Source organism: Acanthochromis polyacanthus, chromosome 1, assembly GCF_021347895.1.
Source record: "Acanthochromis polyacanthus isolate Apoly-LR-REF ecotype Palm Island chromosome 1, KAUST_Apoly_ChrSc, whole genome shotgun sequence".
In the NCBI taxonomy this organism is placed as follows: Eukaryota; Metazoa; Chordata; class Actinopteri; family Pomacentridae; genus Acanthochromis; species Acanthochromis polyacanthus.
Genome location: NC_067113.1, coordinates 1,221,981 through 1,236,703, shown reverse-complemented (window position 1 = coordinate 1,236,703; position 14,723 = coordinate 1,221,981). Strand labels below are relative to the sequence as shown.

Sequence of the window (14,723 nt, the reverse complement as noted above, 5' to 3'; positions counted from 1 at the left end):
CAGGAGCTGCAGCCACATACACTGCTCAACTGGCTGCAATAGGAACAGAGACTAAAGTGGCACTGCAAACCAACACTAAGTTGTTCTCTGTGATAGCCTTCATCCTGTAATGAAACCTTTCTATCCTGATGGAAGTGGTCTGTTCCTGGTGACAACGCCTCCATTCAGAAGTAATGTGGGCTCACTGAGTGTTTTGAAGAAAACAATGTGAATCATGTGTTATGACCTTGACAGTCATCAGATCAAAACCTTTGAGGTTTTTGGGCTGATGTTTCAGACTGTGCTCTCCACAAAAATGAGGGAATACCATTTTGGAAGAAAGATGTTCATCCCTCTGGTACAGTTCCAGAGACTTGGAGAATCAACACCAAGGTGCACTACAACTGTTCTGGCAGCATGTGGGTGCTAACATGTTCTGTATTTTTTTCCTGTTATTTGTCAGCTGTCTGGATGTTCGACAAAAGATGCTTTTTTCTGTGAATTACTTTTTTACTGTATGTCTTCATTATTAGTACTGAGTTGTGAATTTGTTTGCCAATCACATTTAGATTTATTTGGTCAATGTTACTGATTTGTAACGAACCTTATCAGCTCTTGCAGGAATCATACAGAGACTGAACTTTCAAGTCTCACGCTCATAACGACCGAAAAGTGCTCCGCCTCTCCTCTGCTTGACAGAAAAGCATTGCTTATGTCTTTATCCTCCTGCGCGTTACCGCATCTCCTTTAAGCGCGCGATGTTAGCCGTGTGCTCGCGCTTGGCACGGCGCCGCGCACTCCAGCCCCTGTCTATAGTAACCAGAGCAGTAGAGCTCTCAGCTAGACATGGCGGCGGATCCTAAGCCGGACTGGCTCTCCTGCCTTCCCTCTTCTTGGAGTTATGGGGTGACTCGGGATGGACGCATATTCTTCATCAAGTAAATATCACGCGGACACACGGCTTTCTGGATTCGCACTGCTTGTTTCTCCGACACATTCTTCCTGCTTGTCGTTTTTCGCGTTCTCTGCTCACCTTTCCTCCTTTTTCTTCCACCAACAGCGAAGAAGCAAAGAGTACAACCTGGTTGCATCCTGTTACTGGAGAAGCTGTTATCACGGGGCACAGGAAAACTCCAGGTAAATAATCTGAGGACGTGTTTTTTCTTCATTCCCTGCGAAAACTCGCGCGCACACGCATGCACGCAGCGCCTATAGGAAAGGTTATCCTCGCGTCACGATGGAAAAAGGGGCGACAAGTTGTGGAGAGAGCAGTGGAAGACGATGACGGGAGATTTCTGCTCTCTGCAGCAAAGCAACAGCTTCCCCTGCTCCGCTCCCCTCACTGCTCTCCTCTGGCGGACCATTACGCACAGCGTCCCCCTACCTTCGCCCCCCCTTTCTCGCTCCACCTGGACACTTTGCGACACACTTTTTAAAAGTTCTGTCACGTAGGCGTGTGCCGATTTCAGAGCTGATTCCCTGCAGGATTTGACACAACCCCCAGTGAAACCCCGGCTTTGCTGCAGAAACCCAGTATTTCCACGCACCGTGACTGCTTATAGAGCAACGCAGCGTGTCTGTGCGTCAGTTAAAAGCCGATATTCCAAAACATAAAACACATCTGCCGCGACAGGAAGGGGTTGACGGGTGGGAGGACATCACTGCCTGCAGATCAGCCGTGTATCTAAACAGCTGGCGTCTCATTGGTGCATACATTACCATGGAACGATTGAGTAATTCTGCAATATCTGCTATTCAGATTGGAGAGAGAATTGTAAATGCACACAAAATGAGCTATTTGTGGTCCAGACACTGCATTGCCGTGCAGGTGTGTGCGTGCGCGCGCGCGCGTGTAATCAGCTGCATATCTCTGCACAGCTGCTTATGTTACTGCTGTCTTGTGTTTTTTTCTTCCCCTCCCTGTCCTCACAGATTTACCAACAGGATGGGAGGAAGGATACACATTCGAGGGAGCTCGCTGCTTCATCAAGTGAGTTGGAATGTGTGGCGAGGAAAAACAGAGATAGGAAGAGATTGATGGATGCAGAGCGGGAGAGAGGCAGTTTGGCTGTCTCAGGCGGTGAGGGGCTGCTTTGTTTGGTCGGCAGGCTCAGAGATTTCCCTCTGCTCTCATCAACGCCCACCTCGCTGCCTCTCTGCCCTGCTGGAGGAATTCATAAATACTTCTGTTTGCCTCCCCTGTAACACACACGTAGGCAATCGATGTGAATGAATGGCTCCTCCGTTCTGTCTTTCACTCCTGCTGTTGAGGCTTTCTCTTTTCTATCTGTCATGCTCTCGCCCTTAACCTCCCTCTCTGTCTGTCTGTCTGTCTGTCTGTCTGTCTGTCTGTCTCACTGCACATGCATATGGCATCTCCAATGGAGGGTTTTGCTCTAGAACAAGAACAACTCTGCTGTCAGTGGGACGCAAGTTTGACAAGCAAGTGTGACTCAGAGGCTGCTCTGCTGTGCTGAACAGGCTCTACTTGTTGGCGTGCTGCGTGTGTGCACATGTGTGGTTGTTGTGTGTGAAACCTCTCCATTGCTATTAGTGACTTGGGCTTCTTGTGCACATTTGTGCACATGTATATACTGTGGACCTGTTTGACAACAAAAATGCCCTGCGACTCCCAGCCCCTCACACACACACACACACACACACACACACACACACACACACACACTGAGGTTGGGAGCATTTGTTCTACCTAGTTTCCCACCTAGTTTTCCTGCTGTTGCTCGTGCTGTCTGTGGCCATTTTGAGAGCAGCAGCTGACACATATGGTGAGCTAATATAGCCACTCTATAAATAGTCCAGAAACCGCTGCTCATTGGTATGTATGAATGCATGCAGAATGTAGCCATGGACATCCTGCTTGTGTGGATGTGAGCACATGTAAAACATGTAAATATACAAGCAGAGTTGCACATGTTAAGTGCTTGCATACAAACACAGACAGTCACTTGTATGAGTTCCCAGAAGTCAGATGAGACAAGTGGAGGACTGCAAGTGCATGTGTGAACTCAGCCAGAGCCCATAAATGAAATAGGGATGAGAACAGAACACGGTGAGAGGTGGTGCAAGGAGGCATGAGTGTGTACAGTGGCTGACATTAGAGGACGATGGAATTCAGAGGAGTACCAGCAAAAGACTCTCATAACTATTGTCCTGTAAGCTCTTTCAGCTCTAAGTTCCTATTAAGTAAACCACAAACAGCTGACCAACAGCATGACCATGTCATGACATGCTTAGGAACCAGTACTCTGTAGCTGAACTAATGGCCATACACCCTGGTTTTACATGTGCTGTTAGTTTGTGGGAATACAACTAAATACCATTTTACTGAGAAGCAGGTTTCATGTAGGCACAGCAGAACTAAAGGGAATCCTTCAGAAACATGTTAACCACTGTGATTCACTACAACACTGCATTGCATCTGTGGCTGCTGGTTGCCAAAGCATCTGGCGCCTCTCCAGTTGGTAGCTGCAGATCGAGATCCTTCATACTTCTTATATATTCTGAACTGTCTAATCTCTCCTAGGACTTGTTCTTGGCAAAGTCCACAAAATCTTTTCATTTCTCAAAGAAATATGTCTGACTAGCAAGAGCTATCATCAGCATGGAAATTTACATCAACTTAGAATATATGGCCAGATTCTTGGTTTTGTTGATAGTTTTTGTTTTCAGTCTGAATTATAACATGGCCAGCGTCAGTAGGAAAAAGTTTTTGTACAGCTGTACAGCTGCATTTATTTAGTAGTAGTAGCATATCTCAACCACTGTTATTAGCTTTCCTTTGAGATTATTTTATTTTATAATACAATATAGCTTTCCTTTTAAATGCATCTATAAATTACTCAAATAAACTTAAAGGCCAAAATATTTCTTCAGGTGAGCTGCATTGTACTTTAACTGCTACAGGCATGTACCAAAGACTTGGTTAGGACAAAGCAACATGTTGGACAGTGGAGTCATTTTTGTCAGAATCCATCATGTTGTATAACAGTTGTAAAATGGACTTGATGAATTTTTGATTTTTTGAGTGATTTGACAGGGGACCGAAGGGAAAGAAGATATCAATCAGATTGATTTTGTTCTAATAGCAGTCAAAATGTACTGATTGTTTTTGCTTGGTTGAGCTGATCAGAAATGGTTCTATGGATGCAAGACATTAGGCCTGATCCAGCAGTGACTGGCTTCCTGGTTTCAGCTGATGCAGACTAAATTGCAAGCTAAGGATCCTTGCTGCCACATTCACACTGTTGAACCCCATGAGAAGCATTTGACATAACAGTTAGACCCAGTCTCACATTCACACTGAACAATACAGCTACATCACCACTTCTTCAAATCCTTCAAATTCCATACAAATTCCTGCTCGGTCACTGTTCTATCAGCCCATTATTGGAGCCCAGGCCCTGCAGCTTCCTCCACATCTCTGGTGTTGAAGGACACTGCTGCCAACTGAATGTCTGATGACAGGCAGTGACTCCCCAGACTCAGCCCCTCAGGGTGATGGTCAGACTCTTTGTGCTTTGTTTGATTTCCAGGTTTCCATTTTGATTTATTGTGAAGCTTGTTCTTCAAAGCATGTGTTGCATATGGTTTCCTGTAATAAAGCAGACTTAGGGAAGTAAACTGACACTTCCGCTAAAATTCTGTCACTTGGCAACACTGTAAAATAAACAGTTTGCTTTGAACTGCACTGATTCAAAAAACAACATTGATGCAATTCTGAGCTCAGAGTGTGCAAAGCTCCAGTGGAAAATGGGGACGAAGTGTTTTTTGCCTGTTTTTTCTGCTTTGTGGCTACTGTGTACGCTGTCCAAACCACTGTAGTTTCAGGGAGAACTGAAACAAGGTTGTAGTTGGGTTGTTGCATGTTTCTCCTTTAGATTCAGATCAGAGATGCTGCAATGTCCTCCAAATGCCTTTCACACCATTTTTTTCTTTTATTACTAAGATTTCGAGGTCCTGCCAAGGTGTTTAGTTCTACATAGCTCTTCTGTGCTGTTTTGACATGTATTAAAACAACGTATATTCTCACATGTTGTGATAGGATGCCAAGTCTTTTTATGGTATGTTACCTGCCTGGCTTCCCCACTGACTGTCAGAAAACATACAATAATTTACTAGAGGTGCGTTGCCACAGCAGAACTTTGAGGATCTCAGTTGCTAACCTGTGTTTCCATCAGAGGAGCCTGCATCCAAATTAAGTTCTGAGGAGATAGTATTTCCCTCTGAAAGTGTTCTGTTCAGAGATTGAACTTAGTGAAGGTTGAAGACTTTTCAGGGTGGAACTAGTAACACTTAGCTTCACAGATTAGATTTGCTAGCATCGCTGTAGCATTGATATATATATATATATATATATATACACACACACACACACACTGCTCAAAAATTAATGGAACACTTTTTAATCTCATTATTGCATCAAATCAGTCAAACATGTGGGATACTGATCTGGTCAAGTAAGTAACTGAGGGGCTTTTTAGTCAGTTTCAGCTGCTTTGGTGTTCATAAAATTAACAACAGATGCACTAGAGGGGTAACAATGAGACAACCCCCAAAACAGGAATGAGTTTACAGGTGAAGGCCACTGTCATTTTTTCCTTCCTAATGTTTTCTGACTGTTTTTCACTAGTTTTGCATTTGGCTAGGATAAGTGTCACTCCTGGTAACATGAGGCGATACCTGGACCCTACAGAGGTTCCACAGACAGTCCAACTCCTCCAGGATGGCACATCAATGCATGCCATTGCCAGAAGGTTTTCTGTGTCTCCCAGCACATTCTTAAGCGCATGGAGGAGATTCCAGGAGACAGGCAGTTAGTCTGGGAGAGCTGGACAGGGCTGTCGAAGGTCCTCAACTCATCAGCAGGACCGGTATCTTCTCCTTTGTGCAAGGAGGAACAGGATGAGCACTGCAATAGCTCTAGAAAATGACCTCCAGCAGACCACTGGTGTCAATGTCTCTGATCAAACAATCAGAAAGAGATTTAATGAGAGTGGTCTGAGGGCCCAGCGTCCTCTAGTGCCCGCTGTACTCGCTGACTGGCACCGTGGAGCTCGGCTGGCAACACAGGAATTTGCAAGTCCACCACTGGTGCCCTGTACTTTTCACAGATGAGAGGAGATTCACCCTGAGCGCATGTGACAGACATGAAAGGGTCTGGAGAAGCCGTGGAGAACGTTATGCTGCCTGTAACATTGTTCAGCATGACCGGTTTGGTGGTGGGTCAGTGATGGTGTGGGGAGGCATATCCATGGAGGAACGCACAGACCTCTACAGGCTGGACAATGGCATTCTGACTGCCATTAAGTATCAGGATGAAATCCTTTGACCCATTGTCAGACCCTACATTGGTGCAGTGGTCCTGGATTCCTTCTGGTGCACGACAATGCCCAGTCTTATGTGGTAAGAGAACTCATGCAGTTCCTGGAGGATGAAGGAACTGATACCATTAGCTGGCCCCCATGCCCACCTGACCTGAATCCAATAGAACACCTTTGGAAAATTATGTTTTGTTCCATCCGACACCATCAGGTTGCTCCTCAGACTGTCCACGGAGCTCAGTGATGCCCTGGTCCAGTTCTGGGAGGAGATACCCCAGGACACCATCTGTCGTCTCATTCAGAGCTTGTCCCGGCATCATCAGTCATGCATAGAAGGCACATGGAGGCCATACAAACTACTGAATATCATTTTGAGTTGCTGCCAAGGAATTTCAGCAAGATGGACTAGCCTGCCACATCAGGTTTTCACTTTGATTTTGTGGTGTCTTAAATTTAGCCCTCCTGGGGGGTTGATCATTTTCATTCCCATCAAACAATGTGGCACTTTTCATTCCTAACACATTATCCAGTCCATATCAATGCTAATATCCAGTTTGTTTTTTCCCCGTATTGAAATATGATGTATTTTCAAAGTGTTCCTTTAATTTTTTTGAGCAGTGTATATGTAGCACTTCAAAAACCTGCAACTGTGAATGTGTTTTACTTGTAGTTTGTGGCCAACAAAAATCAAGAAAGAGTATATGCTATGTTGAGGATGACATTCAAGAGGAATTTGATTTCTTTTTCGACTTACAGACTTTTCGAGTCCTTTCCCTTTGTAAGGGAGTCCATCAGACCTCAACACCACAGGTTCCATTCCTACAGCAGCGGGTCTCTGCTACAAGATAAGATAATCCTTTATTACTCCCCATGTCAGGGGAAATTTCCCATGTTACAGCAGCAGTATACAGTAAATATAATAATTATAATAACAAAAATACATACAATATATACAAGCATGAAGGATGAAAATGAATAGAGTATTATTACTCGATAAATAAATGACATCAGCAAAAAGTGACTTGTGGAATAAAATCTAAAAGTGCAGAAAATGACAGCAGTGCAAGGAATTGTGCTTATGTGTTTATGATAACATCAGCCAGTGATGCTGATGTTATGAAGTGTGACAGCAGATGGGATGAAGGACCTGTGATAGTGCTCCTTCTTCAGGGTGGATGTCTCAGTCTGCTGATGAAGGAGCTGCTTAAAGACTCTACAGTGTCATGCAGTGGGTGAGAGGAATTGTCTATGATGGATGTGAGCTTTGCCAACATCCTCCTCTCACCCACCTCCTCTATGGAGTCCAGAGAACAGTCCAGGACAGAACCGGTCCTCCTCACCAGTCTGTTCAGTCTCTTTCTGTCCTTTTCAGTCCTCCCTGCTCCCCAGCAGACCACTGCATAAAAAACAGCAGACGCTACCACAGAGTCATAGAATGTCCGGAGCAGAGTCCTGCACACTCCAAAGGACCTCAGTCTCCTCAGCAGGTCGAGACGACTCTGGCCCTTCTTGTACAGGACCTCTGTATTGTGTGTCCAGTCCAGTTTGTTGTTGAGGTGAACACCCAGGTATTTGTATGAGTCCACCATCTCAATGTCCAAACCCTGGATGTTCACCGATGCAGTCTGAGGTGTCCTCCTCCTGCAGAAGTCGATGATTATCTCCTTTGTCTTACTGGCGTTGACTGCAGATGGTTTCGCTCACACCAGTCAACAAAGTCAGAGATGACCTTCCAGTACTCCTTTTCATCCCCCTCAGATACCCGACAATGGCTGTATCAGCGGAGAACTTCTGAAGGTGACAGATTTTTTGATTCTGATTTTGAGATGTCAGCAGATTAATTTGGTCTAATTTGACTTACCAGGGCTTTGGCCCTGCTGTGGAAAAGCAGGTCACAGTGTAAATGTGTCTTTTTTTTTTTTTAGTAAGATAGGCTCAGATTTCTGTCCGTCCAGACACACACTTTCCTAAGCCCACCTTCCTGAAGCTGTAATATCTTTTTTGTAGTATCTGACAATTCCTTTTGAATGAGAATTGTCACAATGTGTCTTAGCAAGTAGGATTCAAGATTCAAGATTCAAAAGTTTTATTGTCACATACTAGAAATTACATGAAGCAATTGCTGGCAGTGAAATGCTCGCGTCTCTCATTCCCAACAACAGTGCAAAAAAAGAACACAGAACAATCAAGATAAAGTATAAAAAGTGCAAATGAGGTGGATTGTGCAAATGTTCAGGTTATTTGGAGTTTAAAAGTCTTATGGCCTGGGGGATGCTACATATTGTCATTTTACAACACGTAAAAGTTTTATGCAATTTGAAATTGAGTTTTATGTTTGCACATGTACATGTATGTGAGTTAGTAGTGGAAAATGATCGTGTTCTCGACAAATCAGAAACATGCTGATGTGACATGCTGGTGGTTAGTCAATATGCTGACTAAAATTCAATAACCATGTTAGTCCTCCTGTTTTCTTTTCTCCATTTGACATGCTTTGAAGTTCCCATTATGCTTTGGGTCAGCAAGCTAGGTGTGGAGAAGTGCTGATTTGACTGATTTGTGACTGGTAAGAGCGAATGTGAGTTTTGATTGTGGGTGTTTTGTTTTGATTTCCATGTAGTCAGATGATTGTGGTATGTATGAGGTTCTGTGAGGAACTGCATTAGTTCTGTTTCTGAGATGTTCACATAGGCTCAGGAACAAAGAACTAATTCCAAATGTCTTTAAAATACGCAGACGCACATGTGATACTGTTGTCTACTTTGTTGTACTTAAATCGGTCAATTTATTGTGCTTGTCTTTTCTCTGTATTAGTGGTCTAACATAGTACAGGTCATTAGCTTGGTGTTGCTACACATGCTCACAAACAGTAGTGTGAAAAATGAAATGGTCTGATATTTCACTAGCAGAAGGAACAAGGAAGGGTCTGGCAAACTGTAGTTTGAAAGATTGGACTTCTGTATCACAGAACGCCTCCTCAGTTCTATCTAGCCCCTGACATAGGCGAGGGTGCAGTTGCTGTTGCAGGAGGAATAGATACTGAGAGTGGGACATTGCAGAATTGGAAGATTTATGGATGTGGAATCTTGGACATAATCCAAAAAATACGTTAATATTGCAGTCAAGCTAGATAAAACTGTGGGTGAATGATTATCCATCCCACCATTGTGATAGCCCCGATGCTCTTTATGGAAGCTTTAGCACTGATATGTTTCTCTGCTTACTCTGGTTTGCCCTTGTCAGCTGTTTACTGTGCAGCCTGCAAGGCATGTTGAGTTCTGGTCTCTATTTCTGTATTGCTTATCATTTCTCTCTTTTTCTCTGCAACAGTATCCCAGCGGGCACTAGTAGTAGGCCTGTGTGCTGTGAATTTTGGGTTCTCTATGTCTATATACTCACATACATTTGAGGCAATATGTTTGTTTGACAAAAGTATATTCATACAATAATCAATTCCTATGACTTATTTCTACAGAGTCATGATTTTCACATCATCACATCCTGTATAAAGATAGACAGCCTTAACATTGTAGCACATAAACTCATGAACATATGATGTGTATCCTTAAGTCTTGTTTTTTTTCATGACTCCTGTTACTTTGAATTTTCTGTGATGGAACCATTGACACATGTGCATCTTCTTCACAAAAATAAAGCAATTATGAATTTTGATTGTTTCATAGAATATCTTTTGGAAAAAAATAAAACTTTTGGTAGCTGTACACAAGTTTCTGGTTGTATCTTTGAGCACTCCTCTTGACAGAATTGGCACAGTTAAACTAAATTTGTTGAGTTTCCAACACTGACTTGTTTCTTCATCACAGTGCACATATTCTTGATTTAAGTCAGGATTTTGGGGAGACCCGTATAAAACACTCATTCTAGCCTGAACTAGCCATTTCTTCACTGCTTCTGGTGTGTGTTTGGTGTCATTGATTTGTTGGAACAACCACCACTTTCCAAGACCCAACCTTCTGGTTGTGAGTTTAGGTTTTACTTAAAAATGTGGAGGTAATCCCTGTTCTACATTGTTATATTTACATAGTGTAATGCACCACTTCCACTGGCAGCCTCTCAGCTCAGGGCGACGTAAAAGACAGTGGACAGTGACACTGGTTTTTGGTAATTTTTAGTTGTTTCTTAAACATCCTGACCAATTGCTTTCAGCAGCAGGTGATCGCTTGAGTTTTATTCCTGATCATGACAGTGACACGAATGTACTGTACCTTTATACTTTACAAACAATTGTTTGCAGAGTTGATTTGGGAAATTTGTAGATGCTTTAAAGTGGCTCCAAGTTACCGTAATTTCCGGACTATTGAGCGCACCTGACTATAAGCCGCAGGTGTCCACGTTGTAACATGAGATATTTACACAGAAAGATTTTTATAACTTGTAATTAAATATTTACTTTTTTTTCCAAACAGTGCCTGTAACGCAGCAGTGAAACACACTGAGTCAGTTCAGGCTGCCAACTCCAACGTCTCACCATTGATTCACTGATGCCAAGCTAATGGGCAGCAGCTCTATTTCACTCTTCGACAGGCAGATCAATTGCCTTCAACTTAAAAGCTGTGTTACCGACCCGATTATGGCGGCCACCGAACCGTGGTTGGGCAGATTTAGCGCTAGCACTTAGCTTCGCGCGCTAGCGCTAAAACTTATCTTTAAGTTTTTTTATTGTATTGTATATCATCGTGGTGCATTTCACTCTGCCTCCGTTTCCACACTCGTTTCTGCAACACACACACACAGCTGCAGTGCTCTTCCTCACATCACACACACACACACACACACACACACACACACACACACACACACACACACACACACATGTTTGTACTTCTATCTTAGTGAGGACATCCATAGGCGTAATGCATTTCCTAGAGCCTTACCCTAACCTTAACTATCACAACTGATTGTCTAAACTTAATCCTTACCCTAACCCTAACCAAACCTCAATTCATACCTGTTCTCTAAAAACAAGTCTTCACCCTCAAACATGGCTGTTTCAAAGTGAGGACCGGCCAAAATGTCCTCACTTTGTAAAAATGTCCTCACTTTGATAGTTAAATGCAGAAAATGGTACTCACAATGTAGCAAGTACAAGAACACACACACACACACACACACACACACACACACACACACACACACACACACACACACACACACACACACACACACACACACACACACACACACCGTAACCTGCCTAGGTTAAAGGAGAGCAGGCTTGGCCTACAACAGCTGCATCACATGCATTTCTTTGTGTTTTCCATGATGAGGGTGTGTGCATGAAGCGCAGAATGACTGATCTGAAGAATTTAGTGGGTTTGATTTAATTCGAACAGTGTCAATGGTCCACTGTGACCTGTTTGGTAATTTTATTGGTCTGATGTGACGAGGCTAAACTTAATGATGGCATAAAGCTAGCATGTAAAAATCTGTACATTAGCCGCATCGTTGTATAAGCCAGGGTCCAAAGCGTGAGAAAAAAGCAGCGGCTTATAGTCCGGAAATTACGGTACTTTCCTGACTTCTTCAAGTCAGTGATTTTCTTCTCCAGATCTGAAAGAAACAATCAAAGGAGTCAAAAGAGTAAACTTTGATGAAACTCTACTCATGATGTGATAGTGTTCCCAACAGCTTCTTGTAATGTTAGGTTAAATGTTTGACTTTTTCTGAATTTGTGCCCTGTAAACGCTCAGTGGGATTCAGATCAGTTGACTGTGGAGGAACGTCCATCACAGTCAGCACTCCTTGGTCTCTGCTCTTCAAGTCAAGGGTTAAGGTTGGGGTGTGTTTGGGATCATTATTCTGCTGCAGCATGAATCCTTCTCCACAAAGATGCAAACCAGAGGGTGTAGCATGTCTTCAAAGAAGGAAGTGCTGCTTCTCCTTGGTCGTGGTAGAGTTGATTCTCTCCAGAGTTGCAACCCCTTTTGACTTGAATGTTCCCAGCAACATCTTTCACTGTAAGTTTGATCCACAGTGGTGTCATTCTTTCTGTTCTGTCGGTTTCCTCGGTCACTAATCATTTAGTGGGATTCATCAGTAAATAGCAAATACTGTTTTCACATTGTCCACTGTGGAGTGGTGCTTTGTTTTATTGCCCCAATGTTTGGCCTTGTTTCCCCTCCTGAGAAATGGTTTAGAGACTCCTCTCGCCCTCTGAGACACTACTGGACAGCCTTTTTTGACTGCAGTTTTAACAAATTTTGTGATGAAGCTGTTCTTCTCTAGTGAACAAAGCTTGATGTGCTGATCTTCTGATGGTGGCCTAAATGATCGTGCTTTGCATACAACTAATCCAAACTCCGCAAAGACTCTGCAATGCCTCTTCTGAAACCTTCAGTTGGAAAGACTATCATATATTTCAACATTTAGAAAGTGTCAAATGAACTGATTATTTAGAGTTTACAGATTTTTTTGATGTGCTCTCAGACATTTGAACTCCACTGTGTTAAAAGTCAATTTAGAGGATGCCTCAGCAACAGATTCAAACAAGTAATTATTGAAGGATTATATCTTCTAACAACAGGCTGCACCAATGAATTGGTGGTTAGCACCGTGGCCTTGCAGCTAGAAGAGCCCCGGTTCGCATCCCAGCCTGGGATCTTTCTGCGTGGACTTTGCAAGTTCTACCTGTGCAAGTGTGGGTTTTCTCGAACTTCCTCCCACAGTCCAAAAACATGCTGAGGTTAATTGGTGATTCTAAATGAATGTGAGTGTGATTGCTTGTCTCTGTGTAGCGCCTGTGATGGACTGGTGACCTGTCCAGCTGTCCTCTGCCTTCTTCAGCTGGGATAGACTCCAGCCCCCCATGACCCTAATGAGGATTAAACGGTGTATAGATGATGGATGGATGGATGTCTTCCAAAGTCTTTCCAAACAATAAGGCCAGTCTTGATTCCATCCTGTTCATGTTGTGGTTAAGTGATCAAACAAAAACAAAAAACACAAAAATAAATAATGCAAAACAACTACAAAACACTGCCCCAGATTCATTCACAAAAAACAGTACAGTTGCACAAAGTTTATAAAGATCACAAAACAAATGAGAATATTTGAATATGTATTAATATGCCAACAAAAATATGCTGCTGAAAAGGTTCAGAGAACCCTCTACTGCCTGATGAAGACTTAGAAGGGTAGCAACACTTAAATTCAGCCTATAAAGTTTTTGTTTCCTCTCAGCCTGTGAAAACAGTTGTATTGAAAATGAGAAAATGAGTGCAGTTATATTTACTTGAGTATCTCATCTTGAGCTTAGAGGCTATAGCTACCTAACAAACAGACAGGAAAAACAGGCTTTGAGTTTGAAGGACATCGCTTTATGCATCTAATTCACATTATTTGGACATTACATCAGACAACTCAAGAGTTCATCATACAAAGCTTCATAGGACAGGACACCTATAAAATCTGCTTTTAATTAACGTGACACTTTTGTTTTCCAGTTGGGTATGTTGAAGCTTTTAGAGTTCACCTGTAGAAATTATGACATGAACTTTTGAACATGAGCTTTTAAACACACTTAAACCAACCACATGAAACAAAATGTCGACAACATGTCAAGCAAAAGACACGACTGATTATGTGAGAAAAAGGGTCGAGAATGTACAGATACTAATTCATTTTTAGTAGCAAAATATCAGGACATCTTGGCCTCTGCTGTGAGCGTGCATGCTTATTTATCTGTCTGACTGACCTGTATCCTGTCTCTCCCCCAGTGTCAGCTGGAAATGCTCCAGCTCCCGTGTGACCTCCTACAGAATAGTGTGGGTCATTTTTTTGGTGAAAGAAATGTGGTGTAGTAAAGTAAATTATTTTGGTAGTGTACAGGAAAACGTTTTGGTCATAAAGTGTACTCTAAATTTCAAAATTATAATTATAGGGGTTGTGGGGACCTAATGTCCTCACAACCATAGGAAAACCAAAAAAAATGTCATTTGTGGGGACCTCATTTGGGTCCCCATACAGGGTAACAGTGTTTTCTTGGCCATGTTGTTGTTACTGAAAAAAGTAAAAGTGCAAAAACGTTTCTTTAGGATTAGGTATTGTTTTGGTCTGGGTTAAGGTTAGGGTTAGGGTAAGGGTTAGGGGTTAGATATGAATGGGAGTCAATGGTAGGTCCCCAAAAAGATAGGAATACACAGTGTGTGTGTGTGTGTGTGTGTGTGTGTGTGTGTGTGTGTGTGTGTGTGTGTGTAGAGACTCTTTCCTGCTAAGGGAAGCCAGACTGCCCTCCTCTCTTCAAGTCTAAAATCCCAGTAGAAATCTCTCAGATTTTTTTTTTTACGTATCTTTCTCTCTGACTTGCCCTCACTCTCTCCAGCCGCTCTGTGTGTATGTGTGTGTGTACACGCTTTGGCTGGAGCTGTTTGATATTTGCTCCTT

The 14,723-nt window shown here is 42.8% G+C and overlaps 1 protein-coding gene across 14 annotated transcripts in view; it reads left to right on the top strand.

The window, feature by feature from the left end:
• The first annotated feature begins 743 nt into the window (after positions 1-743).
• The window catches only part of LOC110960005 (pleckstrin homology domain-containing family A member 5-like), a 318,880-nt gene continuing 304,900 nt past the window's right edge, over positions 744-14,723 (top strand). For 10 of the 14 annotated variants that reach the window (XM_051945282.1, XM_051945226.1, XM_051945252.1 and 7 more), the window contains exons 1-3: positions 760-917; positions 1,040-1,116; positions 1,912-1,969. In XM_051945282.1, coding sequence (XP_051801242.1) covers positions 826-917; positions 1,040-1,116; positions 1,912-1,969 — 227 coding nt within the window. In that variant the 5' untranslated portion in view covers positions 760-825. Of the gene's footprint in view, positions 918-1,039; positions 1,117-1,911; positions 1,970-7,076; positions 8,118-14,723 lie in introns of those variants that run through there. The other 4 variants (XM_051945254.1, XM_051945264.1, XR_007940781.1 and 1 more) reach the window with 3 other exon arrangements.